The following is a 26,326-nucleotide window of genomic DNA, read 5'->3' as shown; positions in this document are numbered from 1 at the left end:
CATTCATTTGTGCAGTGGAAATGCTAGTCTATGAAAGGAATTACTGCCCAAACCGCTTACTTCCAAACCTAGGAATTACTTGTCAGATGTTGACTTAGAACAAGGTAAGCCTGTAAGAAAGTCCTATAGTAGATGAGACCCACTGTCCATGATATCTGAGATGATCCTGCTTAGAGAACGGAGGAAATGGCTTTACTCCAGACCACTCACTTCAGGTGCAAGTTGAGGCCACCACATCCAGAAATCGGATATTCGCGACCTCCTGAGCGTTAATCTGGAAACCCCACACATTGTACAATGTATCCGTTTTTAAGTTTACCTTCTCTTTAATGACTTAACAGAAAAAAACTGCATGATGAAATAGATTTTCTCCAAATATATATATATTTATATAATATATAATCTTAGTTAACTCAAAGGTATATACATTGTATAATAAATAATATTTATAAAAAGAGACTTTTTGAATATAAAATCAAAAAGATCAACAACTTCTACAACTTTTTACAAAACTTTGGATACAGCAGGTCGGTAGGAAATTTCGGTTGGATACTATTACCTGACTACGGCGAGAATAATTACAATGTGCTCAGTGTACTATTATTAAATAATTACTTGTCAGCTACTTGAATACGCCCCAGAAACATGACTTTATCACTTTTAATATAGAATACATAGATATGAAAAGACTGTTCTGAAAATTTGTATCCGTTCTGCTGAAATAATTCTCACATAAAGCAAGCATTATCCGGTTGACATGATTGAAAACTTTTCAGTCTAAGGTGAGATGGGGAGGGGCATTTCGGACTCCCCGGACAGGGGACGGGATGTGTATCTGTAGCCGGGCTCGTTGCCCACAGATTCAAGAGTGCGGGCATGGCTTCTAGACGGTCTTGGCAAGCCTGCCTGACCAGAGCAGGAAGATCACTTGACCCAGCAGCTGAGGTCAGTGTTAGACCAAAGAGAGAAGGGACTAAAGAAAGGAAGAAACAACTCTGTTCCCGTCTTTACCCCTGCCACCTTTCTTCCTGATTCTCCCTAAGACAGAGCTGTGGCCTGGGTTCCTGCTGTCCGTTCCGCTGGCCTCCGTTCAGGACTCGAGAGGGCCTGCGTGGAGCACGGGGAGCTCAGCGGAGAGGTTTTACCGGAGGGAGCAAGTGACTGCTTGCCCGCCTTCGAACACCTCCTCCGGATCCTTGAGAACTGTGTGGACTGGTGGGCTCTCGGCACACAGGTGAGGCCGGCAGGTGTGTGTTAAAGAACTCTGCATTTCTTTTACCCGCACGGGCCAAAGGAGGGAAAGGAGGCCAGAAGACAGGTCTTTACCGGAGAGGAAACAAAGGAGCCGTGTTATCTTCCCTAGCTACAAGTCACCAAGTTGGAACATCAGGAATGGGCCGCTGCTCTGTCTCTGACCCTTTGTCTGATTTCTACCCAGGCGACCTAGACTCCCAGCTGCTCTCCCTGGAGTTGTTTGGTTGGGGAATCTGCCAGTGAGCAGGGCTGGGAGGGAGTGAATGGCCCCTTCTAGAGATCCCGCTTCTTTCTTTAGGAAGCCATTGGAGCTGTAGAAGGCTTACCACCCCCTGAACATAACCTATTTACATCGGTTCAGCGTTTAAAAAAAAAAAAAAATCCCCCAAGCCTTGCCCTGCATTCCTGGTAGACAGTGTGGAAGGGGAGCAGGAGACCGGGAGCTGGGACTGTGGTTCACAAGGGCCTCGTGGGCGGAACAGGGCTGCAGAGGAAGCGAGACTGAGAACAAGACACAGCCGCTCTTCCGACAGCCTGCCAGGCCACCCAGCGCTCCTGGTTCTTCAGGACTCCCAAGCCCACCCCCACAATTGCTTTGGGCCTCCCTCCCACTGGATCCTAGCTAACCCTATGGCTTTCGTGAGAATGTGGAGGTCTATCAGATCTGAGCGGGAGGAGACAGAGAAAAGGAGACTGCTGGGCTCTGTCCTACTTCATAACGCCCACCGCACAGGCATCTTGCATGGCACCGGGAGACGCCGTCTGGAAACAGAATCTTGCCCGAGCTGAGGTCTTCACCACCAGGCAGAGAGCTCACGGCAGCCCAGCCTGTTCTGTCGGAGTAGAATTTTTTTTTTCCATTTTTATTTTCTTTAACATGTGCAAAGATAAGCCTGGGGTCTGTTCCTATCAGACCCTAGAGAACTAAAAAGAAAGCCCCTTCTTTAAAAACCACACACCATCCACAGCAGGGTGAGAAACTTAAGAGAGAGGGCGAGGGAGGCCTCCCCGGCAGCGGGCAGCTCGGGTCCAGGTCATTTACCGCACGGGCGTCTGGCAACAGTCCGGATTCCTGGCTGCCTGGTGCTGAGGGCTGAGCCCGGCTCCAGGTCCTGCTTTTCCATGGGACTTCGGTGAATCTGCCCAGCCACACACTTCACCCGTTCCCAGTGCCCTTTGGAAAACAAAGAGGGAGAATCAGACCCGTAATCCCTTTCTTGGAGGAACTGCCCGTAGGGGTGCCGAGATTAGAGGCTGCGGATGGGAGAGCTCATCGTTTCTCCTGTACTCGGGGGCAACAGGGAACACAAGGGGCTTTCCTGCACCCCCTCCTCCACTCTGGGGGTCTGCTGCTGAGAGAGAGTGCGGGATTTAAACAGAATCAGGAGGGCTTGGGCCACCACTGACTGGGACCCAAACCCTACCTGCCCCACCTTCTGGCCGGGAGCTCAGGCAGCAGCCCCCAGGCAGGAGTCCACCTTGTAGAGAGACTGAAGGCCTCTCCGGTCCAGGGCCCCATTCCCCCCTAGAGTAGACATGGGCACTGCGCTTTTCTGCCCCACCATTGGTTTGATAATGAGCTTTCCTGCCCCACCATTGGTTTGATAATGAGCCATCTACGCAGGAGCACGGCTATTTAATTAACTGTGAATAATTCCTTCTCAGGGGAGCACCAATGTGTACCTCTTACTCATTTGTGTATTTACATCTCACCAAGGATTAGAGGTCCAAAGCGCTTTCATGGGCATTCCCAACCGACCTTCCATTCCCGGGGGGCAGACAGGGCCAGTGGAAAACTACTTCACTGGGGCAGAACCGGAGCCTCAGCATGACTAAGGGGACATGTCCTAAGGTACTGTGGCAAGTTAGTGACAGATGCAGCATTTGGGGCCAGCCAGGCCCCCTGCCTCTTGTCCAGAGAGAGCCCTTTCCAGCTTACTGTGGCTCACAACACTTGAATAACAAGGAAGATGCCTGGTACTTGCAAGGGAGGCAATCGGCATGAGACACTGAACAGAAGCCACAGGCAATGGAAAAGATATTTTCCCCACCAGGGAAGGACTGGGAATCTCCCCGTGGCATAAAGCCGTTTTGACTGGGGCGAGTGTGTGGAAGGCATATGTCCCTGTCAGCCTGTCTCGAAGGTTCCCCTGTTGCCTGCAGTGTCAGTGTGGATGAAGGGAGGGGAGAGGTAACAGGGTCTCAGCCAACCTGGGGCCTGTGGTTCAAGATCAAGCACCGCGCCTGGAGAACGTCACTCGCGGAGGTCAGCTCTGTCTGGTTCGGGGAATCTTTGCTGCCTCCTTGGACCACGAACCAGGCCCAGCCCCAGGGCTATCCAGCCTCTGGTCCACACAACCACCCCTCTGTTCTCAGATGAGGGAACAGGGGCGCAGAGAGGCTCCCCAGCCTGCCCCAAATCACTCAACAAGTTGAAAATTTGTCCAAAGGGCACCACGTGGGGAGAGTTCTCCACTTGTCCCAGAGCAAGGGCTCCAGAGTGCCCATAACAGAGGGGCTCAGGGCCCTGATCTGCCTAAATAAGGCATCTGAGACCAGGTCTCTAAGACTGGAGAAAATAGCATTGTCCTTCAGAAATGGGAGGAAAGAGCTGAGGATGTATTAATCCCTCCTAGGATCAGCACTAATTATACGGGTGGCAGGCAGGAGAGTTTTCCGGATACTGAGGGTCAAACCAGCACCTCCCTCCGCTGGTTGGCAGATGGTTTCTCTTGGCGGCCTCCCCCCACCCCACCCTGGGAGGGGAGGCACCAGAACACCTACTGCTTCTACAGTCCCAGCAGGACCCACACGGGAAGTTCAAGGTCCCTATCGTAGCGATGGGTCTGCCATTAGTGCTCCGGCATCCTAACTCCCCCTCGGCCGCCCCTCAGTCCTGCTTGGGGTCCCCACGCTGGCCCCGGCCACAGGGGCCACGCTACACTGAGCCTGTGAATGCGTTCATCTTCGCGGATTTTTTTCTCTCACTGTGAGAGGCAGGAAATGAAACGCCCAGGCAATGACACCGTCTCGCGGCGTCATGTCACCCTCATGTCACAGCTCTCTTGATGGCAGTTATCACTTCCGATTAGTGTCAGATTCAGACAAGCATTCACTTGGGGCCTCATGAAACTTCCGTTAGGCTCCTGCCTCCCTGGTACAGGTGAGGAAACTGGACTTCGGGCTTCCAGGGCTGGTACGTGGGGAGCTGGGCCACCTGCGTCCCCTCTCCACCGGCCACACGGCGCCCACTCAGACACGAACAAAGCCGTGCCTCCGGCTGCCTTTCTGGACCCTGTCCTGCCAGGTCCTAACTCGAGCTCCACTGAGGGGCCTCCCAGAGGGACTCACCCAGAGCTGTCCCCAGGATGTGGGCGCCTCCACACCGCAGAGGCGCCCAGCCCCTCCCCCAGGCCCACACAGTGTGGACCGGAGCCACCAACTCTGAGGTGCCCTCTGTGGAGCTGCGTGACCCGGTGGGGTGCTCGCCCCTGCCCTGTCCCAGGCGGACGACTCAGGCAGGTATGTTCTTCACGATGAACCAAGCACTGTCTCCACGGCTCCTCCGGGGAGGAAGATAGATAAGGAGGTAGATCTATAAAACCTCTCTTGTTGGGGTCCCCCAGCTGGCAGGTGTGGGCAGCTGGACCAGGGCTCACGCCTTTATATACTAGGCTCCTTCTCAGGTAGAGAAAAGGGAGAGAGGGCACAGCGGCCTCGGACCTTCCAGCTCCCAGACTCCAGGACCACCTTCCATCAGTCCTGACCTATGCTGGGGACCCATGGCTCCAAGGGCCAGGCACCGTGTCTCCCACGCAGGCCACCTCTGGGAAGCTTGGGAACATAATCCACTGGCCTTTGATCCCTTGATTACTCACCACCACCACTCTGAACTTGAATCCCTCCTCCTCCTCCCCATCCCCTTCCATAAACTCGGTGAGAGCGCCCCCGCTCCACCCAAGCTTCAGATCTGTCAGGATATGGGCTGATACACCGCTTCCCCCACCCACCTCCGCAAGGTCAGTAGAATTTATGCTTGTGCAAAAACTTGCCCTCAGAGTTCAAGGTGGATGCAAAATGACTCTGCCCAGGGGTGAAAGAGAGAGGATCTTTGGCCTATCATTTCAACTATTTTAACCCCCTTGTTTTAGGGTAAGAAAACTGAGGCCCATGGAAATGAAATAACAGGAAATTGGGGACTTCCCGGAACAGGGCAGAGTTGAGACCAGACGTCAGGTGTCCTGGCTTCCAGCCCCACAATGTCCCTCCTCTGGCTTAGAGCCTCTAGATGCTCAGTAATGATGGCCAGTGGCCGTGCAAACATCTGACCTGGCTCATAATTTACTAACTTATATACAAACATTAGTCAATTTCGTGCAGTCTTGCGTGCACATGTTCCGCTGGTATCCGTACTTTCCATAATCCACCCAAAGCTGCCCAGGGACCGTCCCCACTGATGCTCGGGGAAATCCTGGCTTCCTGGTTTGGCAGTGGAAACTTGGGTGTCTTGGACAGCTCAGAAAGAGAAGTGGGTTAGTCAGGAAGAGGAGCCGGGAGAACCGGGTCCCTGTCCCAAGGCCCTGCGGCCACCCGGCCCGCGGCCCTACCTGGCTCCCTACTTGCAGGTGTGCACATCGTAGATGCGGACGCACTCCTGGCAGCTCACGTAGCAGCACCAATGGAAGATGCAGTGGCATTTCTCCTTCCGCTTCTCCGTCCTCGTGTTGTGGCCGCGGCCACAGCACAGCAGGTCGCAGCCGTCGATGCCATGGGAGGTGACATTGCAAGTCCGGTCCCTGGTGCCAAAGGAGCCCGTCTCGGGGTTGGGCTCGCAGAAGTTGGGGGAGTTCTCGTAGTAGACCAGGTCCCTCTCGGTGGGCGGCTTGAACAGCGCGTACTTGGCACGGAGGGTCTCCACCCAGCCGCGGGATTCACGGTGCTTCTCCACCACCATCTCCGAGGCACTGTCGTACTTGTCCTTCAGGAAGTCGCCAATAGCGCGGAAGTCGGGTTGGGCCCACCAGCAGGTCTTGACCTCGCAGCTGCCAGACAGCCCGTGGCACTTGCACTTGAGGTGCATGTGGTCCAGGATGGTCTGGGGAAGAGGAGTAGCTGTTGGCCCCCAGCACGACCTCACTCGGGAGCGCACCTAGGCCCTCCCGCTCTGCCCCCGCCTACCCCATCCCTGGAACCTTCTCTGTTTCTACTGGGGGTCAGGAAGAAAACAAACTGGGGCTGAGGTACGGACCTAAAGAATGATGACCACTGTTTCCCTCCCCTTCACAGGCCAAGCATTGGCAGAAATCGCAGCCATTTCTCAAAGCTGTAGGAGATAGGGATTGTGAACCCCATTTAACAGATGGGGAAACTGAGGCCGGGAGCTTAAGTGACTTGCCCTAGGTCAAACAACCAGAGGAAGCCGTGGAGGCTGAATTCAAAGTCAGGCCCACCCGTCTTCATGGCCCTGCCTAGGCAGCCCAAGTGCACCAGATGGGCTGGCGGGGACCTGCTCCATGGGATCTGCATCACTCCTGAGCTGACACATCCCCGGGTGGGCGCAGATGGGGAACAACCCAGGGAGAAAGGGTGAACAGGAGGGATGACTGTGGGGGTGTGGGTGGGGGCCAAGCTCTGCCAAGGGGAAAGAGGAGAGCAGGGAGCCCGGGATGCACAAGGGCCACCGAAAGGGCAGGGTGGGGGCAGGGGCGAGGCCAGGGGGAAAGGCAGGGACAGGGTCTGCAAAAGGGTACTGGGCAGGGTCGGGCGAGGGCAGCCGCAGCTCACCGTGCGGCCGGCCTCGTTGTTGTGCTTGTTCATGGCCGAGCGCGCGTCTGGCCTGTTCTCGCGCGCGTCTGCGAACTCCCGGGACACGAGCACCCCGAAGTCGGCGTCCTCGCTGCAGCCGCCCCACTTCCAGCCCTCGCCAGGCGGCCCCTTGTGGTGCGAGTCGCAGCCGCAGATGGTGGAGGTGCCCTCAGCACAGGAGCGCGTGACAGCGAAGGCCACACCGGCAGAGGCGATGGCGTGCACGAAGGCCGACTCGCGGGTGGCTGCGGGGAGGGCATGGCTCAGGCGGGGTCCTGCCTCGACCTCCCCAGCCGGGAAGAAGGGCTCGCCAGCCCCGAGGAAAGAGGGAGGAGTCGAGGTACCCTTCCCACCCCCTTTGGCTGGCCCAGCCTCTGAGGTATCCCCACTTTACAGATGAGCAAACTGAGGCGGGGGGCAGCTAACTGATAAACCCAGGGCCCCAATACCTGGTACTGGTCAGAGCCAAGCCTGTCAGAAGCAGGGGCAGAAACTGTAGCTCTGGCCCGTTGCTTTAGAGGTGAGGTGGTCCTGCTCCATCCTGGCCCGGGCCCCCCTACCCTCTACCTGCCCCAACTCCGGAGACTGCAGCACAGGCCTGAGCCCTCTCCACCCTGAGAGAGACTGGGGCCTGCTGGAGGGAAGCCTGGGAACCTACTGCCTAAACTACCCAAGTCCACCCCATCCCCCACCTAGATGCACTTGGGCAGACCCCTTCCTTTTCTGAGCCTCAGTTACCCTCTTTGTAAAACGGGCATAACTTCCCTTTGCCACCAGAGTTCCTGGACAGGTGGAGAGTGGCCTGAGTCCCACACCCACTCCCTGGCTTCAGGGGGAGAACCCCTTAAAGGAAAAGGAGAACTTCTCAGGGGTGTCCCCCAACTTCAGGTGCCTGATCACCACCTTTCGGCGCTCAGTACGCACCAGATTCTGCCCTTCAGGTTCTTGATCTTATTTAATCCTCTTAACTAGGAGCAGAAAGTCTTAATACAGGCCCATTTTACAGATGCAGACATTGAGGATTAGAGGGCCACGGTCTGGGAGACCTGCAGTCCAACCATCTCTCTCCGGATAGGCGAGGAACCCAGATGGGCGGTGACCCGCCCGAGGCCACGCAGGCCGGCCTGGAAGCCCGCGCTCCCACGGCGAGTGCTGAGGGGGATTGCGGCTCGGCACACGGGCGGGAAGCCGGGTAGCCTCGCGGGCCACCTGCGGAGGAGCCGCCCGACCCGCTCCCACGGACGCCCCGCCGCCGCACCGAGCCCGCGCCGCCCAGGCGGACTGAGACCCGGGACGGCCGCTGCGCAAGGCCCCGGGCCCTCCCCTCACCCCAACACCGCCCCAACGCCGCCCCGCTCTCATCGCCCGCGTTCCAGCTCCCGCCCTCCCCGGGGCGCCCGGGGGCGGCGGCGGCGCCGAGGGCCAGCGCCTCGCTTCCGGCCGTGCGCGCGGCCTCTCGCGGCGGCGGCGGCGCCCGGGCTCCGGGCCGCGCTCCGTTCCCAGCCCCGGGGACGCGGGGGCGGCGGGGGCGGGGCGGGGATTAGCCTGGGAGCGGCGCTGACAGCCCCGCTGTGCCGGTCCCCGTCCGGCGGGGCCCGCTGGGCCGCTCAATCCGCCTTTGTTCGCGCGGTGTCACACCGCATTACCCGCATAATGCGGCCGCCGGGCCCGGGCCGCCGGGCCGGCCGCCACCGCGTAGCAACGGGCGGCTCCCGCGGCCGGGCCGCGCCCCCGGCCCCGGCGCCGGCCCGCGAAATCCCCATTGAAGCGGCGCCCCCCGCCCCCGCGCCGCGCCGAATGGCCAGAGGGCGTGTGAATGGCGCGGCGGCCGCAGCGGGCGCGGGGCCGGGCCGCGCGGTGGGGGGCGGCGCTCGGGCCCCTTTCAAGCCGCCTAAGCCCCTCCGGGCCGCCCGCGCCGCCCCGCCCGCGGAACGCGATCCCCGGCTCGCCTGCGCCCCGCCGTCGCGGCCCGTCGCCTTCCGGCCGCCGACCCCCGCGGCCTCCGCCCCACGGGCCGGCCAGACCGTGGGGAGCCGGTCCTGTGCTCCGCGGGCGGTGCGCGCCCGGGGCAGGGCGCACCCCCGCCCCCGCGCCCCCTGGCTCTCAAAGCGTGTGTGTGGGTTGGGGTGGAGTGGGGTAGAGTGGGGTGGGGTCGGGGGGTGCAGAGATGAACGCGTGCCCGCCCGCGCGGCGCGGGTGAGGGACTCCCCGACCTTCTTCCCGGACCTTCCTCGGCTTCATCAAATTCCTCGAGTTTCTGACACATTACCCAGCTCCCAACCCCCGCCCAACACAGAACTGCCCTCTTGCAATTCAGAGATGAAGGCAGGTACCAGAACCTACAACGTGATGGAAAACGTTTAACACAGGCGTGGATAGGTAATAAGCTCAAAGGCCCGATTTTCATTGCCAAATGTCCCAAGAGGGTAAGAGCGATCAGAAGGCGAGTCTTGCTTTTGGCGAGCGCGTCTAGACGCCAGGCTGTTTGATTAAGCGCTACCTGGCCCGAGGTGGGGCACCGGAAGGCGGTGAGACTGACACACCGGGCAAGATCAGGTTTGAAATGCAAACCGCCGCCACTTGGCCCCAATTAGAGGCCAAACCTTTTATGTAAACAAGGAATAATTAGCTTTGGTAATAGAAGCGTAAACAGAATCATCATCCATTGATTCGCTAATTGGTCTTCTGTCCCTTGACAATGGCCTGTAGGTCAGACAGACCCAGCATACCTGAGGCCCAGGTAAAGGCGGACTGCCTACTGAAAGGTAGGGGGTCAGCGCGCCCCATCCCCCACTCCCCCCATCAGATCCACCTGGCTCTCAGATCCCTTTTCCTTCCGGCTATAAATACAGTTCTTGTAAGAGAAGGGAGGGCCAGGCTCACCAGTTTGGGTGGCAAAGCCCCTGGGGCGGGAGGGTTCAAGTTGCTGCTGAAAGGGAGCAGTGGTCTCAGGAGGCCTGCTGGGGTCATCAAATGGGATGTGGCCATTCCTCAGAGTTGCCCATCTTCAGCCCAGAACTCTCCAGCCCCAAAACCCTCTTCTTGGGAGCAGTCACCCCCCTCAACCACCCCCCCCCCCCCCCCGGTCATGCTTGAGGTCAAGTTGTGTGAATGCCATTCATTTCAGGCACCAGCAGCTTAGACTCCCGGTTTGCAGGAGGGCAGGAAAGTTCCCCAGAGGCCAGCCGGTCCTCTAGCCCCTCCACAGTCCGTGGGCAGATCCCCCGTGCAGGGGCGTGGGGGCCGGCAGAATCTTTGCACTGAAACGCTTGGGGGCAATGCAATGCCACCAACACCAGTTTCCTCAGCTCCAGCATTTTCTATATGGGCGGGACCTAGAGGTGGTGATGCTCTCCACTCACCCAAAAGCTGGATTGACACAGCACTTAACGCAGTGGTGGGGAAACGTCACAAATGTCCACAACAAAGCCCACCCCACTCCACTGTGCCAGCCAGGTGTGTGTGGGGGGGAAAGGCCATGGCCTCCTGTCCCGCCCTACGATCTCAGGATATGGAGCATCTCAAAGCTGCTCAGCCCCCCAGCAGCACCCAGGAAGGTGTGGCGGGCACAGTGACAGTCTGGGTCAATCCAGAGAGGGAGCTGACCCGCTTTTGTGGAGGCTGCGGGTCCTGACCAGCTTTGTGGCCCTCCCCTGGGGACCCTGGGCTGGGAGCTGAGGCATCCTGAGGGGGAAGGGTCACCGGGTCCTCCTCCCCCTCCCCCGCAGCCCCGCCCCCACCCTCTAGCCAGCCCAGAGACAGTACCTTTGTCCAGGACCGGCCCGAAGATGGCCAGGCTGTCGTCTATGGTGGTGCAGTTCCAGCGGCGGCCCCGGAACTGGTGCTGGCACTCCTGGATGCCCAGTTTCACGCCCTCAGCCACGCTGGGCATGATCTCGATGTAATTCCGGCAGAAGCGCAGTTGCTTGGGGACCAGGCCTGGGATGGAGCCGCAGAGCAGAGGCTGCGAGCCCAGGGATGTGTATTGCTGGCCCAGGGCCAGGGACCTGCGGGCAGACACAGGGTGGTGGCATGGCCCATCAGGGGCCTTTTTTCTTCCTCGTGAGCCCTCTGGGGTGGGTGGAGCCACGGAGGGCCCCTGGGTCAGCCCGAACCCAGACCCTCCAGCAAGCCGGCGCCTCAGCGTGCTCCCTGCCCCTGTGGGGCAGTTCTCCGGCCCAGCCAGCAGCCTTCTGACGGGGGCATATCTGACGTGAGCGCTGGGACTCGCAGGGGCACATCATGAAAAGAACCCTGGACTGGAAAGAGGGATTTGGGGTTCCAGGTTAAATCCCTCCTAGGCTGTGGGCCAGGTGCCCTGATGAGACTTGCAGCGGTTAGCCTGGACAGTCTTTCACAGAGTCCGAGTTTCGGGGGCCACACAGACTCCAGTGACCCATGGAAAGTAACCCAAACCTGAAGTGAGGGAGGTGGCAGGCTTGACCCCAGTCCCATCTCAGCTGAAGCAGAGAAACAGAGAAGCCCCAGTCCCACCAGGGAACTCATTACATACATGTGTGCCTGAGGTTTGCACGTGTGCGCGTGTGCACACACACACACACACACACACACTGCCCATGGCATTGTCCCTTAGCCACCTCCTCAGGATGCTGCCTGCCCAGCCAAAAGCCCCCAGTACCTCCCTAGGGAATCCGTAGCTTCTACTAGGTCCTCTGTCCTTTGTCCCCTGGGGCCTCCGTGACCATCTTAGCAGCTTCCTAGAAGTTTCTAGAGTAACATCTTCCCTCTTACCAGAGACTGGAGCTTGGCTTTGTTTCAAGACAAGTGAAGTTCAGTGTCAGGAGGGAGAAGATCCCAGATCACACTCTGCCAGCCAAGTCACCTTACTCTCCTAACCCTCATTTCTCAATCAATATCCTGTAAACCTCTCAACATTTAGTTTTTAAACAGACTGCTTGGGCATCAGGGCTTTATTTTTTTTAAAGATTTTATTTATTTATTTGACAGACAGAGATCACAAGTAGACAGAGAGGCAGGCTGAGAAGAGGAAGGGAAGCAGGCTCCCTGTTGAGCAGAGAGCCTATGCGGGACTCGATCCCAGAACCCTGGGATCACGACCTGAGCTGAAGGCAGAGGCTTTAACCCACTGAGCCACCCAGGCGTCCCGACTTTAATTTTTTTAAAGGTTTTATTTTTATTTATTTATTTGTCAAAGAGAGAGCAAGCACAGGTAGGGGTGTGGGGCAGGCAGAGGGAGAAGCAGGCTCCCCGCTGAGCAGGGAGCCTGACAGGGGACTTGATCCCAGGACCCTGGGATCATGACCTGAGCCGAAGGCAGATGGGTCACCTACCTCTCAGCTTTTTAAAAGAGTCAACAGAAGGGAACGTCTTGTGGGGAGCCGGAATAAGAGTTTAAAATACTAGAAAACCAAGGTGCCTCTTCCCACTCTCTCTCTCAGCCCTGGAATAGCAAGAATGACATTTTTCGGGAGAAACTGAGAAAATGATCCGTGGGTCTCAGTGGACTCGAAGGTCAGTTGCCATCAGCCCTGTGATTAGGGATAGTGCGAGCTGGAAGAAGGGTTGTGTGAGGCCCATCTCCTCCCCCTTCACATCCCGCACCAAGGCTCCAGCCCGGCAGTGACCTCAGTCAGGTCCCCCACACAAAGAGATGACAGAAGCCTTGGGAAGAGGGATCAGAAGACCCCAAATGCAGATCAGGAAAACACAGACACACACACACAAGCTTCCTGGACTAGACACAGGGCTGAACTCAACGCCTGCCGTTTATCAGCTCTTAGGTTGCTTTGCCTGTAGATTCCTGATCACTTCTCCAAGGTGGAGAACATCACTACCCCTCACCCCAGACCAGGAGGCTGGGGTTTAGGGAGGAAGTTAGTTGCTCAAGCTTTCCAATGCCGGGCCTGTGGCGGAACACAGCATGCTCGCTGGGCGGAGCCTTTTCCTTGGGTTTGCTTCCTTCAATCCTTAGAACAACTGTAGGATGTGGAAGGGGGCCTTACGGCAGCCCCGTTTTCAGGCGGCGTGGCCTTGCGTTCTCAGGCACCAGCCCAGACCACAGAGGGGCTAAGAAGTGGCTCATTGGACCCCATTCCCTCTGACTCCAGAACCACTGTGCCGCCTGCCTTCTGGGTAAGGCCTGCTTGGGGCCAGAGGCAGGGAGGTGGAGGGAGGGGCTGGCTGTAGGCTGGGCCCTTCTGCGCCCTAAGTCTCACCCACAGATCTCATGCCTCACTGAGCTTGAGTGGGTCAGCCCAGAGCCCCCGATGAGCACACGGCCCACAGCCCCCAAGGAGGCCCAGGGGGCCGTTCTTTCCTGTCCCAACCCTGTTTACGGCTCATGAACAGCTTATCACAAGAACGGTGATGTTCAAATAGCCATCACTGATTACACGATGGGCCTTTTCTAAGCACTCATGTCTCTGGCCTTAGGTAATCCTCCCCGAACCTCATTATCATCATTATTATCCCATTTCCTAGACGAGGAAACTGAGGCCAGGAAGCTAAGTACCCTGCCCCAGTCTGCAGGACTGCACAGTGTCAGAATTGAACCTCCCTCCCCATTCAGGCTGTCTCCCCCATGTGCTCTTTTTTCTTTTCCTTTTTTTTTTTTTTTTAGACTTTAATTATTTATTTGAGAGAGAGGGGCAGAGAGCACAGGTGGGGAGGAGAGGGAGAAGCAGACTCCCCACTGAGCAGGGAGCCAGACATGGGGCTCGATCCCAAGACCCTGAGATCATGACCTGAGCTGAAGGCAGATGCTCAGCCGGCTGAGCCACCTGGGCACCCCCTCCCCACGTGCTCTTAACAGGCACCTCGAGCCCCATCCGCCAGCTGTCCCAGCAGCTCCATGGTCACCCCCCCAGGAACCCGCCCAGGGTTCAGGGTGGGGAGTCAGCCCAGTGCAGAGCGGGCGGCTTGGGGGCAAGCCTCCCCTGGGAAGAAGCCCGGGCCGTCCCCACTCCCTCCTCTGACATTTAGGACCTGAAGCCCCAGAGGAGGAGGACAGTTAGAGAGAGGAGCTGAGACCGGATAAGGGACTCTGCCACCCCCATCACCGCACCTGGGTTTGGTCCTGAATGGGGTGATGATTCGCTGCCCCCTCCCCGTCTCCTGGTCTGGCCCCTCCCTGTCCCAGAGCAGCAGGGGAAGACCTGGCACCCACTTCCCAGCCTCAGTGTCCATCCCTTTGGCCAGAGCCAGTCTCCCCCGTGTCCCCACCACAGCTATCTCGGTCTATGTCCGGGTCCGGAGGTGTGGACCGCCCCTATGGTGGCCACGCTTGCCATCAGCTTGGCCTCCAGCCCCCATAACACACTCTGATCTGGGCCAGTCTGTCCCACAGTCACTTCTGGCACCAGGGGCCCTGTCCCATGTCAACCCCCATTATTGGTCTGCTCACCAGCCAAGACCCCGAGGCTCCAGCCTCCTTTCGCCCAGAGACGTGCATCCTCCAAGACTCTCCTCCTCCCTAGCTCTCTCCTAGCCCCTTGGCAGGCCCGGCCCCCTCAAGCTAAGCTGAGTCCCGGACTAGAATGAGAACCTACAATAGGAGCCCTATGAGAGCACGAAGCCCATTTATACAGGTGAAAAAGCGAGAGGCCCACAGAGAGAGGTGGCTTGCCCACGGCTGGCCACTGTAGAGAAGGGAGACCAAGGAGTAGGGACGCCCTCCCCCCCCGGCTCTTCATTTCCACCTGGCGAGGCCACTTCTCATCCCAGCCCTCCAAGGGGCTCTGGCTCCTGGTTTCACCGGCCCCCTCCTCCAGGGTCCAAGGTGGGTCTCCCCAGCCCAGCAGAAGCCCCGAGCTCTGGGCCCTGGCTGGCCACAAAGGCCACAGTTGCTCCCCAAACTTCTCCCCACAGGGAGATACTTCGTTCCCTGCCCCTCCTCTGAAGGACACCAAGTCCTTTCTACTGGTCTTACTGGATGACTGCGGTCTCACCTCCAACACAGGCAGATTCCCTCTTGCCCTCCAAGGTCACGTGCAACGCCAGCAATCATAACAGCAACCGTTTCCTTCACATGTCGCATCTATCTCATCAGATTTTCACAACAGCTCCCACTGGAGGCGTTGCCGCCCCCATTTCAGAGGGGGAAACCAGGGCACAGAGAAGCAAGGCACCTTACACAGGGCAACGGCTGAGCCAGGATTCAACCCTGGGTTTGTCGGACTCCGAGTATGATACCCTCTGAAAACAACTCTGGGCACCAGAGATGATTTCTTGTTTTTTTGTTTTTTTGTTTTTTTTAACATTATTTATTTATTTATTTGAGAGAGAGAGCAAGAATGGGAGCAGAGGGAGAAGCAGACTCCCCGCTCAGCAGGGAGTACAACACGGGGCTCAATCCCGGGACCCTGGGATCATGGCCTGAGCCGAAGGCAGATGCTTCACCAACTGAGCCACCCAGGCGCCTCAGAGATGATGAGTTCTTTCTCCTGCCATCAAACCCGGGCTCTACCCTACTGCCCGGGGGGCCAGCCCAGTGTGCAGCCTGGAGGCAGGCTGCCCGGCACAGACCCGGCTCTGCTGTTGCCTAACTACTGATCTCAAACACTTCACTCAACCTTTCCCTGCCTCAGTTTCCTCACCTATAAAAGAGACATAATAAGAAGAAGGAATGAGAAAAAGAGTCGAACACAGAGGAAGTCCTGTGTTTAGAGGCTGTCCCCAGCGCTTTGTCCCCTTGTCCTGTCAGTAACCTCCTGCTTCCTGTCCCATTCCTGACTTGACAGAACACATCAGAATTTCCAGAGCCCCTTCCCATCTGTTACTGGAAAGGATACCAAGCTGGCCCTTTCCCCGGCAGCTCAGTCCTAACTGGGGTTGCTGGACACGGATATTTGTGACCTGGCTCAGTTTAGAGGTAACCCAAAGGGCCAGGGCAGGGGGACATTCCCAGAATGCTCCATTCGAGGGTTTCAGCTTGGCTCTGCACATCCTGCTGGTCAGGAGCAAGGCCCCCGGGGGAAGGGGCTGAGGAGGCCTCGGCCGTGGGACTGATTTCTGCAGGATAGCTGCCCTTCCCCACACAGGGCCTGGCACCGCTGGCCCTGAGCCTGCTCCCCGCACAGTGCTCGGGTCTGAAACTCCACCGCCACAGATGCATCAATGTCACCCACAGCGCCTTGTCCCCATCATGACATGCGTGCTCCCCCGGGGGACGTCACACGGTGGACCTCGTTCTCCTTCCTTCTTCCTCCCTGCCTCTGCGCGCAGTGAGCCCTCCCTCCCGGAGTGCCTGTCCCTGGCCGGCCCCCGGCAAACATCTTATCCATCCTCGGACAGGACTCCTGGGGGGCACCTGCATGGCTCCAATGGCTAAACATTTGCCTTTGACTCAGGTCATCATCTCAGGGTCCTGGGATCGAACCCCGCATCAGGCTCCCTGCCCAACGGGGACCCTGCTTCTCCCTCCTTCTCCCTCTGCCCCTCCCTCCACCTCTCCCTCTGCTCATCCTCTCTCTCTCTCAAACAAATAAAAAAAAATTTTTTTTTTTTTAAAAATAGGACTGGGGCGCCTGGGTGGCTCAGTGGGTTAAAGCCGCTGCCTTCGGCTCAGGTCATGATCCCAGGGTCCTGGGATCGAGTCCCACATCGGGCTCTCTGCTCAGCATGGAGCCTGCTTTCTCCTCTCTCTCTGCCTGCCTCTCTGTCTACTTGTGATCTCTGTCTGTCAAATAAATAAATAATAAAATCTTAAAAAAAAAAAAAAAGATAGGACTGCTGGGTCACCTCTTTTCTAAGGACTTTCATGGGTTCCCAGACAGAAGTGAGGTCTCCTGTCTCTGTTTCTTTCCTGCACCCTATTCACACCTCCTTATCGCCAAGTGCTGGATTCATTTGTTTCCAGTTCAATCTGGCTGTGAGAGCGGGAGCTCCTTGGGGACAGAGGGGACCTCTCCTCCGGTTTCCCCAACACTTTGACACCCCCCACACGTGTGCACACACACACACAAACACACGCGTGCAAGGGCGCACACAGGCACACTTGGTCTACCGAAAGGCCAGGCATGTGACCGGTAAGGAACCACTCCTTTCCCAGAAGGCCAGCCCGATGTCCCCTGTCTCACAACTCCTTCGCCTCACTCCCCAGGAATGCTGGCATCCGGAGCTCTCGCCTCCACACAGGACAAGACTCCTCGGTTCCGCTGAGGAAGTCCCTACGGTGAGGACCTCGGGCAACAGTGAGGCTCCCAAGGGAGGCAGGGACCCCGCCTGGCACCGGCAGCTGGTGAGGGGGAGGGCGGAGGGCACCGCCAGGCCTGCCCAGCTGGCCAGGGGCTATTCATAGCCAGCTCCTGGTCCAGCCCTGCCCCAGGGCTCTGCCACCCTCCCCCGAGGACAGCTCACCCTCCACCCCAGCCCGGCTGAGGACAGACACGGGCAGCCGGGCAGGGGGACAGCAGGCTGCTCGTGGAGGCCTCGGTGTTGACCGCTCAGAGTGAAATTCCCTCTCCCAGGAGGCCGGACTCCACCAGGCAACGGCCTTGCAGGACTCCTGTGGCCACCTGGGTCCTCGCCTCCCCACCGCGACAACATCCCTTTCTCTGTCTCCGGAGGACCGAGGAGGGCCTGCGCCGCAGGCTAGGGCACAGATAAAACTTCTAACCACGGATGCAGGTCAGCCTAGGTGCCGACTCGACTTCCACATCTATCACATGGCCGGACACTAATGCGTGTCCTGCGCCGAGTGTCCTGGCAGGGGAGCCGTCCCTGCTGCTGGCAGGAATCCAACTGTCGGTCCCGAGATCTTGCCATCGCCCCAGCATAGTAGGATTTTAGAGATGGGAGGGTCGGGGAGCATCTGGTTTGGGGTGGTTTGTATTTGGTAGCTATTTTTTTTCCAGGTGGAATCATACGCAACCTTCCCCCACCCCTCCTCCTAATACATAAAACCAATAAAAAGAAGGGCTTGTTCCTCTTATAAAGATACACATAGAATTAGCGCAGGATCCAGAAATTCTCGTGTGCCCGAGAGAAGTGAAAGCGGTCACGTCCATCAATGTCATGGCGGCACCATTCAAGAGAGCCAAGAGGGGGACACAGCAGAACATGGCCTATCCGTTCCACAGAGTATTACCCAGCCCCAAAGAGGAATGAAGTTCGGACACCTGCCACCACGCAGATGAACCCTGACAATGTGATGCCGAGTGACAAAGGCCAGTCAGAAAAGGACAGATATTGTAGGATCCCACTTACATGAGGTACCCCGGAAGAGGTGATTTCCTCACAACAGAAAGCAGAGTAGCGGTTACCAGGGCCTGCGGAGTGGGAGGGAAGTCGGTGCTGACTGAGTGTAGGGTCTGCCCTCGCCCACCGCCCCTCTGCAGGATGAAACCTGAGAAGCACGGGTCTAGTCAAATCCCTTCCTTCTCTAGTTGGGAAGGCAGAGGCCCGGAGAGGGTCCCAAGTCACAGTCACGTATGGAAGATGGGGGGGGACACAGCCCAAGGCAAGTCTCCCCTTCTCCTTCCGGTCTTGGGCAAGCTCCATGGCCAAGCCTCCCCGAGTTGTGCCTTTTTTGGAGTCAGGAAGGTCCTCACCTTTCCCCAGGGCATGGCTCCGTGTCTCTGCCCACCCCAGACAGGGCTCCTGTCATGGGTGCTGAGAGGGAAGGAAGGAGACAGAAACCACTTTCTCTGCGGTCATCTGTGGTCTCTCTCTCCTCCAGAGTGACCCCATGTTTCTGGAAGTCCTACAATAACCCAGGGCTTGGTGCTCCACCTGCTGGCTCCTGGGCAGTACTGGGCAGGTGCCCTCCCTGCTCCTGGGTCCAGTGGGCCCCCAACCCCCCACCCCACACCCCAGCCTGGGACAAGACAAAAACTTCCAGAAGGAGAAGGAAAGGCTTGAAAATGGACAGGACGTCCAAGAGCCGAGTGTTGGTTTGGCAACACAAGGTTATTACCTTTCCGTTAAGGTCAAGAGACCCTTCAGGGCTGGTGGAGGAGCCTGACAAGTTCAGGGGCACATACGGACTGGGGGAGGCCAGGGGCAGGGCCTGGGGCCCCGATGCATCTAACTCCTGGAATGACACAAGCTATAACCCAGAATAGCAATGCCGTCCCTGCTCCCGACATGGGCCACCCCGGTCAGGACGCTCTGGGTCACCCTGGTGCCCTGGTCAAGAGCTTGCGACAGGGCAAGACAGACCCAAGTCAGTGCACAAGTTACAGCCCTCCTGGCCCAGACACTCATCCTCCTGGAGCTCGTGTGGGCCCCATGGGTGCCGAGCACGAATTCAACCCTGCCCCAGCTCAGTGCAGGTCAAGGCTTGGGAGTCGTTTTTTGGTCCAAAGGGGCTCCTGTGCTCCCTGCATCCACAGAGCAGGCCTAGAGACACCCCAACAGACACCCTTCATCAAAGAAGGGCCATCTAGTTCTCGTGCGCCTCCAGCGGCCGAGGGAGCGCCCTCGCTTATGTACTGGAAGGGAAGAGGATGGGGAAGGTAGAGAGGGTCCGTGCACTGAGCTGGAGACAGTGCACTGACCCCGAGACCAGAAAGGAATCAATAAAGAAACAACTCTAAGAGCTTCTGAGCCCAGGGAGGCCCAGGCCGCCTGCAGGGCTCCCCATCTTGACTCAGTCCCAGCCAGCCAGCCAGCCGAGGGCCCCGGGAGGGCAATGAGCATGCGGAGCGGATGGAGGTGTCCACCCTGGGGAGAGCAGGTAAACAGAGTCACTCCCCGCCGAGTCACTCAACACCCATTTGAGTGATGACTCGAAATCGGGCAGAGTGCCAGGGGCCGGGGACCTGGAGAGGCCTTAAGCCACACCCACGGAGCGGCCAGATCAGGACGCATCTGTCAGTTATGGAGCCACAGCATTCTTCTAGCACCTACTAAGTCAGGGTGCCGGGGGTGCCGGGGGTGCCGTGAACAAGTGACGGAGCATCCCGAGGCCCTTGTAACTGACAACCCAAGTTACCCCCACGCCAGAGAGCGCGCCGTCAGGGCCGAGATATCCAGAAGGGTGGAGGCGAGAGGGTTCCAGCCAGCGGTGATCACGAAGGCAGGGCTGGGGCTCCTCGGGAGGCGCTGGGGTGGCAGGGAAGCCACAGGCATGAGGTGAGAGAGGGAACCGCAGCTGTTCCTCCCCGACTGGAGCCCAGAAGCTGTATAAAGGCACAAGGAGGGGAAAGGGGTCCTCACTGACAAGCTTCATCCTGGCAACCTGAGCAGCCTGAGCTGCAGCCTGAGCAGCAGTCTCCTGAACTAGACTTTGGAAATATCAATCTATTAGACGATATGTAACTGCAAAATGGGTCCCGGGAGAGTGGGTACTAGTGACCCACAACTGGGAAAGGGAGGCTAGTGTGACAGCCGATGCTAAGGAGGGTGTCAGGCTTGGCTGCACCTTACAACCCCTGGGGGGCATGTTTCGTGGGTCTGGGGTGCATCCCCTATGTGGCTAGGGTGGGGCACCACCCCTCTGGGCTCGAGGGGCCTGAGGCTGTGGGTCTTGGGACAGAGGCCTTAGGTGCAGAGCGGAAGCGGTGCATAAGGATGGTCACAGGGACACGAGAGGAAGGAGGAGAGCACGACCAAAGTTCTAAGGCAGGATGACCAGGAAGATAGATGTGATGTCAACAGAGAAAGGGAACTTAAGAGATGAAGCAGGTTTGGGAACAAAGACAAAGATAGTTTGTGGGGCCGAGGAGACCTCCAGGCACCTGAGTTCAGATGGTGCTGGGAAAAGACAGAGCCTAGTTCAGATTTGGGCATCTGTGCTGGAGCTGAGAGTTGAATCACACTGGAGACCTTGTCCCTCCCTGGTGGGCACACGGTAGGGGGAGAGACAGCCAGGGAGCCTCATGGTGTGGGCACAGGACACCATGTGCCAAGGGAGGAGCCCCAGGAATGTGGGGCACTCCTGGGAGGGCGGGCATCAGCAAGGGGATGGGGACATCTTATCAGACGGACCTCACACTTCAGGCCGGGGAGTGGGGAGGGCTCTCCCAAAACCGTGCGGGAGGCAGGTCGGTTGGGCCTTACTCAAGCCAACACTGGCACCGAGCGCCCACGTCTGGCTTCCGTTTTCCGCTATTTCTGCCGAGGTCCCCACGGAGGTGCGGCCGACATACTTGGACAGAGTGAGTCACCACACCCTTCCTTTGCTCTGGTCTTTCCCTCTTCTACTCTTGTTCCCACCCGCCTCCCTGGGTGAAAGCTCTGAACGTGCACTAAGCCATCAACCCTTATAGGGTCCCTCTCTGTGCCCATGGGTGGCACCTCCCAGCCTGACCCTTCTCCTCCTACCTGGGACCCACAAGGGTAGCGCTTTCCTCTCACCCGGAGACACAGCTCCTAGGCCTTTTCCTCAGGTTGGCTCAGCTGAAATCTGGGCCTTTGGACTTTGGTCAGCCTTTTCTAGACCTATCATCCTGTAGTGTGTCCCCAACGTCACCATGAGCATGGCGGGATCAGGAGACTGGGGATGGACGTGAGGGAAAGGGGGTATTCCAGGCCAACTGTCTACACCACCACGGACAGGAAACCCACACATCCCCCAAACACAAAGCAAAGTAAAGAACCATTCCCTCCCCCACTGGGCAGCACTTCGCCATGAGAGCCCAGGAAGGGTCTCCCTACCTTCCTCTCTCTCCCTAAACTCTCCAACACAACTCGCTGGCCCTACTGGCCAAGTGGTCATGTCTATATTCAGCGAGTGACTTGGACCACTGCCTGCCGCCTTCTAGAGGTCCCCTTGCAGGGCCAAGTGGGACCTTCCGAGCACATGCGCTGAGACTACCTGCGATTCCAGAGGGACCACAGCTCTGGGCAAGTGTGGGAGGAGGAGAAGGGGTGGGTGATGGACGCTCCAAGCCAAGGGATCAAAGACTGAGTCCCAGTCAGAGGGAGGAGGCGGAAGTGCTGGCCCTGAGCTCCATCTGCCATCTCTGTCGCAGAGCCCTGTGGGGTGTTTCTCTGGGGAGAAGAGGAAGGGAGGGAGGGGAAGGCGGGCCGGCCTCAGCTGGAATGTTACAGCTTCTGTTCTCCAAAGCAGCTCCCAGAGCGCCTGGCCTGCGGCTCCCGGCTGATCTGATAAGATGTGACAAGACGGCCTGAAAAATGTTGAAACCTGTAAAATGTTTAAACCTGTTTTTTGTTGTGTTGTGAGCATGAGGGTTTTATTTATTTATTTTTTTCCCTCAATTTCATAGGAAAGTGGAGTTGATCGGAGTGGAGAAGGGGGAGGGTGGGAGAGAGAAATTGTCCCCTTCAGCTAAATTGGGAGGCAGGGCTCAGAACAGGATGGTCAGACGTGGGGAGGAGGAAAGGAGGGTGAGAAGTGGGAAGATGAAGGGGGGGAAGGGCCTGACAGAAGTTGGGGGGTGGTGGGGGAGAAGGTGAGGAGAAGGGAGGGACGGAGCTGGTGCGGCTCTGACCTGTCGGCAGCTCCGGCCCGGGTCTCCTGGGGGCTGTGTCCTCCCTCAGCACCCGAAAGGACAGTGAGCTGAGGGTACCCTCCTTCAGGCAGGTGTTGGCCCAGGAAGACTCGCTGTGGGACATGGAAATGCCTGAGCCCAGGTGAGTGTCCAGGTGGGTGTCCAGAGAGGAGTGAAAGGGGGTCTAGGTCAAGGTTCTCACCCCTCAGACTCCCCAGGGGTTTCCCAAGAGGCAGCAAGACCACAGGCAGACAAATGCTTACAGGGGACTGCAGAGGGGAGACTGCTTCCAGGTCCACAGGCTTTCCTGAGCAATTTAGGGCTCACGGCTGAGCCCAAATGACCTCGTCCTTGTTCAGTGGGGTCCTGCGCCTTCACAGCTGGAAGCTGCAGCCCAGCCTCTCCTCTCAGACACGAAAGGGGTTGCCACACTCTCCACAGATGAGGCGACGGAGGCCTAAAGACATTAAATGACTAGCATAGAGTCACAACACTCCTGCCTACCAGTTTTGGGTGACTCTCTGAACGTTCCCTCAGGGGGTCCTGTCTTTCCCACCTGAGAGATGCAAAGCGTTCTGGAAACTGTGGTGGGACCAGGTGTCTCTGGGAGTGCTCCCTGATACAAGACAGATGCTTGATAAAGTCCTGCTGAATAAAAGTTTCTTTTTTTTTTTAATAATTTTTTTAAAGATTTTTTTTTAAAATTTATTTGACAGACAGAGATCACAAGTAGGCAGAGAGGCAGGCAGAGAGAGAGGAGGAAGCAGGCTCCCCGCTGAGCAGAGAGCCCGATGTGGGGCTCGATCCCAGGACTCTGGGATCATGACCTGCGCTGAAGGCAGAGGCTTTAACCCACTGAGCCACCCAGGCGCCCCTGAATAAAGGTTTCTGCCCAAGGAGATTCCCTGCTGGTCTCTGGCTAGTTGGAGGGGGCAGGGAGGGGCACAAGATGCCCGAGAAAGGCTTCAGAAGCATTCTGTAAACAGCCGCCCATGTCCATTATTCAATCACGCTACTGGGCCATAGAATGTCAAAGATGAGTGGGGTCTTGGGCCAATTCATTAGTCCACCCCCTCAGGGAAAACTAAGGCCCAGCAAGGCAGGGTGACTTGTCCAGGGTTCCTGCACTGGTTGGAGGCTGTGTAGGGGGTCACAGCCCAGGCCCTATGACCCCAGCCAGCCCTCTGTCTCCCTTACGCTGTGTGGTTCCTTCTCGGAGCCCTGGGGTCTGAGGGCGGGGACTTGGTTCAGTACGTATGCATCACGTGCCTGGTATGCGTAAGACGTAGCCTCCACCCTCCTCAGAAGCCCCCACCCTGGAGCAGGACAGACATCCCTGCAGGTGACCACGGGAATGGCACAGCGTGAGCATGGAAACCACAGCACGTGGGAACACCGAGGGAGAGAGGCCGACAGCCAGGAGTCCGTCTTCAAAGGGGTCACCTTTGGGCTGGGCCTTGCAGACGAGTTCAGCTTGGACACCTATGACTCCCGGATCTTGGCCATTTGTTTCTTCTGCCTCCCCTTCCACCAGCCAGAATTCTGATTTAAACTTTTCCTAAAGCATGTTTGCATCGTTAGCGCCTTTCAACCGGGGATACTTCTGTCCTTCTCCAGTCCTCCAGCCCCCGAGCTGCATAAGGCAGAGGTCAGTCTCCCATTTTCCAGGTGGGGAAATGAGGGCCCTACACAGTTAGGTTGCTTGTTCGAAGAAGCCACGTCTGCTGGTTCCCCAGGGCAGGATTTTTCTGGGTTCGCACACTCCTTTACCCTTCAGGCCAGTTCCAGTAAAAGACAAGACAGAGCCTGCCTAGCCCTCTTGTTCGCTTGGAATTCCTATTCATCCATCAAGGTTTGATTTTAAACCCCCCCCCTTAATGGTCCAGTTTGAACTGCTCCGTCTGGATAGTCCCCAGTTCTTATACATGCCCAAGGGGAGCCTAAAACACATCCCACTGAATTGTCCATGGACTCGGTTTTTCTGCTAAAACGGAGCTTCTTCAGAGGATGAATTACTTCGCTCATTTTTGTATGATGGTCAGAGTGTCCGGCTTCCCCCCCAGGCACACAGAGCACCCCACCTGACTAGCCCAGACAGTCTCCTCACCTCCTCGGGTCCCACAGGCCACCGACAGGCCCAGCTGAGGGCAAGGGATGGCCTTCCTGGCTCTCTGGGCCTCATTAAGCAGCTGCTGGCTCTTCTGCCCAGAAATCCTTTGTTTGACTCCTAGGAAGAAGCCCAGGAGAGACACAGAAGGGAGAACCACATGGCTGGGAATTCCTCCTCACAGCAGCTCCCTCTGGCTCCTCTGCAAGCCACGGGCTTGGTGTGTATCTTCACTCAACAAACACATATGCTGGGCCAAGCCCTGTGCTGGGCACTGGGAGCAGAGTTGGGGGGGTACCCCTGGTCTTGCAACTCCCAGCTGAGCCTAGGAGCTGCCCCCGGAAACCCCAAGCTCCTCCCCCGCTGGGGCCCAGACTCCCGCCCACCCTGCCTCACCCCAGACAGCACCGCTCACACAGGACCTCAGGTACCTCCATCATCCCACCTACCCTCCCCAACACCACCTTTCAGAGGACAGGGGGCAAGCATTTACCAGCTGGTGGCTGCTAGTCAGGGATAGGAGCCTCGACTCTATGGCACTCAGATCACTGGGGGTGGTTTTGAAAACTACAGAGACCTGGGATCCATGGCCAGCCCTGCTGAATCAGACTTTCTGGGGAGGAGTCCAGAAAACTGGATCGTTGAAAAGCTCCCCCAGAGTGCGACAAGACCGTGGCATGAAATGATGCAACGTAAGGTTCCTAGCCTCCCGTAGGAAGTTCTCTGGCCAAAGATGTTTAACCTCAGTGTCCCCAGGCTTTGAGAAGTAACTGTCATCTGTCAGGAAGCACCAAGGATAGATGAACCAACCAAATGACACAAAGGGGAAGCAACCAGATAAATTCAGAATGTGGGCCAGTACACAGAGCTACGGGACTGAACTTCCCAGAAGCTCCTGTCACTTTAAAAAAGTGGTGGGGGGCGGGGGAGAAGGGGGGTGCCTGAGATTAAAATAAACTTAAGAGACGTAACAATCAAATGATTGGAGCCTAGATTGAAAATCCTATCCGGGAAGGCATTGTGAGGATAACTCGGGAATCTGAATCATTTGGAATCATGATTAATTTTGTTAAGTGGGATAATGGTATACGGTCAGAGGGGTCATCCTTCTACTTTGGAAATACAAGGGTGAAAAAGAGTCATGATGACTCTCTTTCCTTTGAAATGGTGCAGCCCAAGCAAATCGGGCCAAACTGGGGGTGGAGGTAGTTTGTGAGGGGGAGGAGGAGGGCAACTAGGGCAAAATGTGAAACTGTTGAGCTAGGAGGTGCGCATATGTGGGCTCCTTGTACCATTTATTCTGTTTTTCGGATTCACAACAATCTTCATAATAAAACTTCGAAAGAACAGTAACTATAAAAACTCCCACCAACTCAGGACTTCTGGCCACAACTGCACAGGACTCGAGCCTGAAACTCTGGACCAGGCCAGATGAGCTCCCCAGGTGCACAGCCTGGGATGGGGCAGTAGTACGGGAGGTCCTCACAGCCACTGGGCTCTGGGGTGGGGGGTGCCGCTCACTCCCTGGCGTTCGAGGTGGGTGTTTCCACCGCATTCCCAGGAGCGTGTCCTTGCACCGGATCCCCCCGGGGGTTCCCCCACGGCCGCGGTGGACACAGCGAAACACTCTGCATGGCACCTGGACTTCCCCACTCGGTTTAGGGAGGCTCCATGCAAGTTCAAAGCCACGGCTGCCCCTCCTCTCATCCCATTCCCCCATCTGCAGGCAGAGCAGCCTGAGCGAGCCTCAACATCTTCCCTTGCGCTAAATTCACTAAATTCA

General features: G+C 57.5%; 1 protein-coding gene across 1 annotated transcript in view; it reads right to left on the bottom strand.

Moving 5' to 3' along the window:
* Positions 1-372: 372 nt before the first annotated feature.
* Positions 373-26,326, bottom strand: part of WNT3 (Wnt family member 3) — a 48,246-nt gene continuing 22,292 nt past the window's right edge. Inside the window, exons 2-5 of the mRNA XM_045983857.1 lie at positions 10,825-11,066; positions 7,039-7,304; positions 5,862-6,349; positions 373-2,428 (exon numbers count right to left, since the gene is read on the bottom strand). Coding sequence (XP_045839813.1) covers positions 5,870-6,349; positions 7,039-7,304; positions 10,825-11,066 — 988 coding nt within the window. The 3' untranslated portion in view covers positions 373-2,428; positions 5,862-5,869. The remainder of the gene's footprint in view (positions 2,429-5,861; positions 6,350-7,038; positions 7,305-10,824; positions 11,067-26,326) is intronic.

The sequence above is a fragment of the Meles meles genome, chromosome 18 (genome assembly GCF_922984935.1).
Source record: "Meles meles chromosome 18, mMelMel3.1 paternal haplotype, whole genome shotgun sequence".
Taxonomy (NCBI): Eukaryota; Metazoa; Chordata; class Mammalia; order Carnivora; family Mustelidae; genus Meles; species Meles meles.
This window is presented reverse-complemented; position numbering and strand designations above follow the sequence as displayed.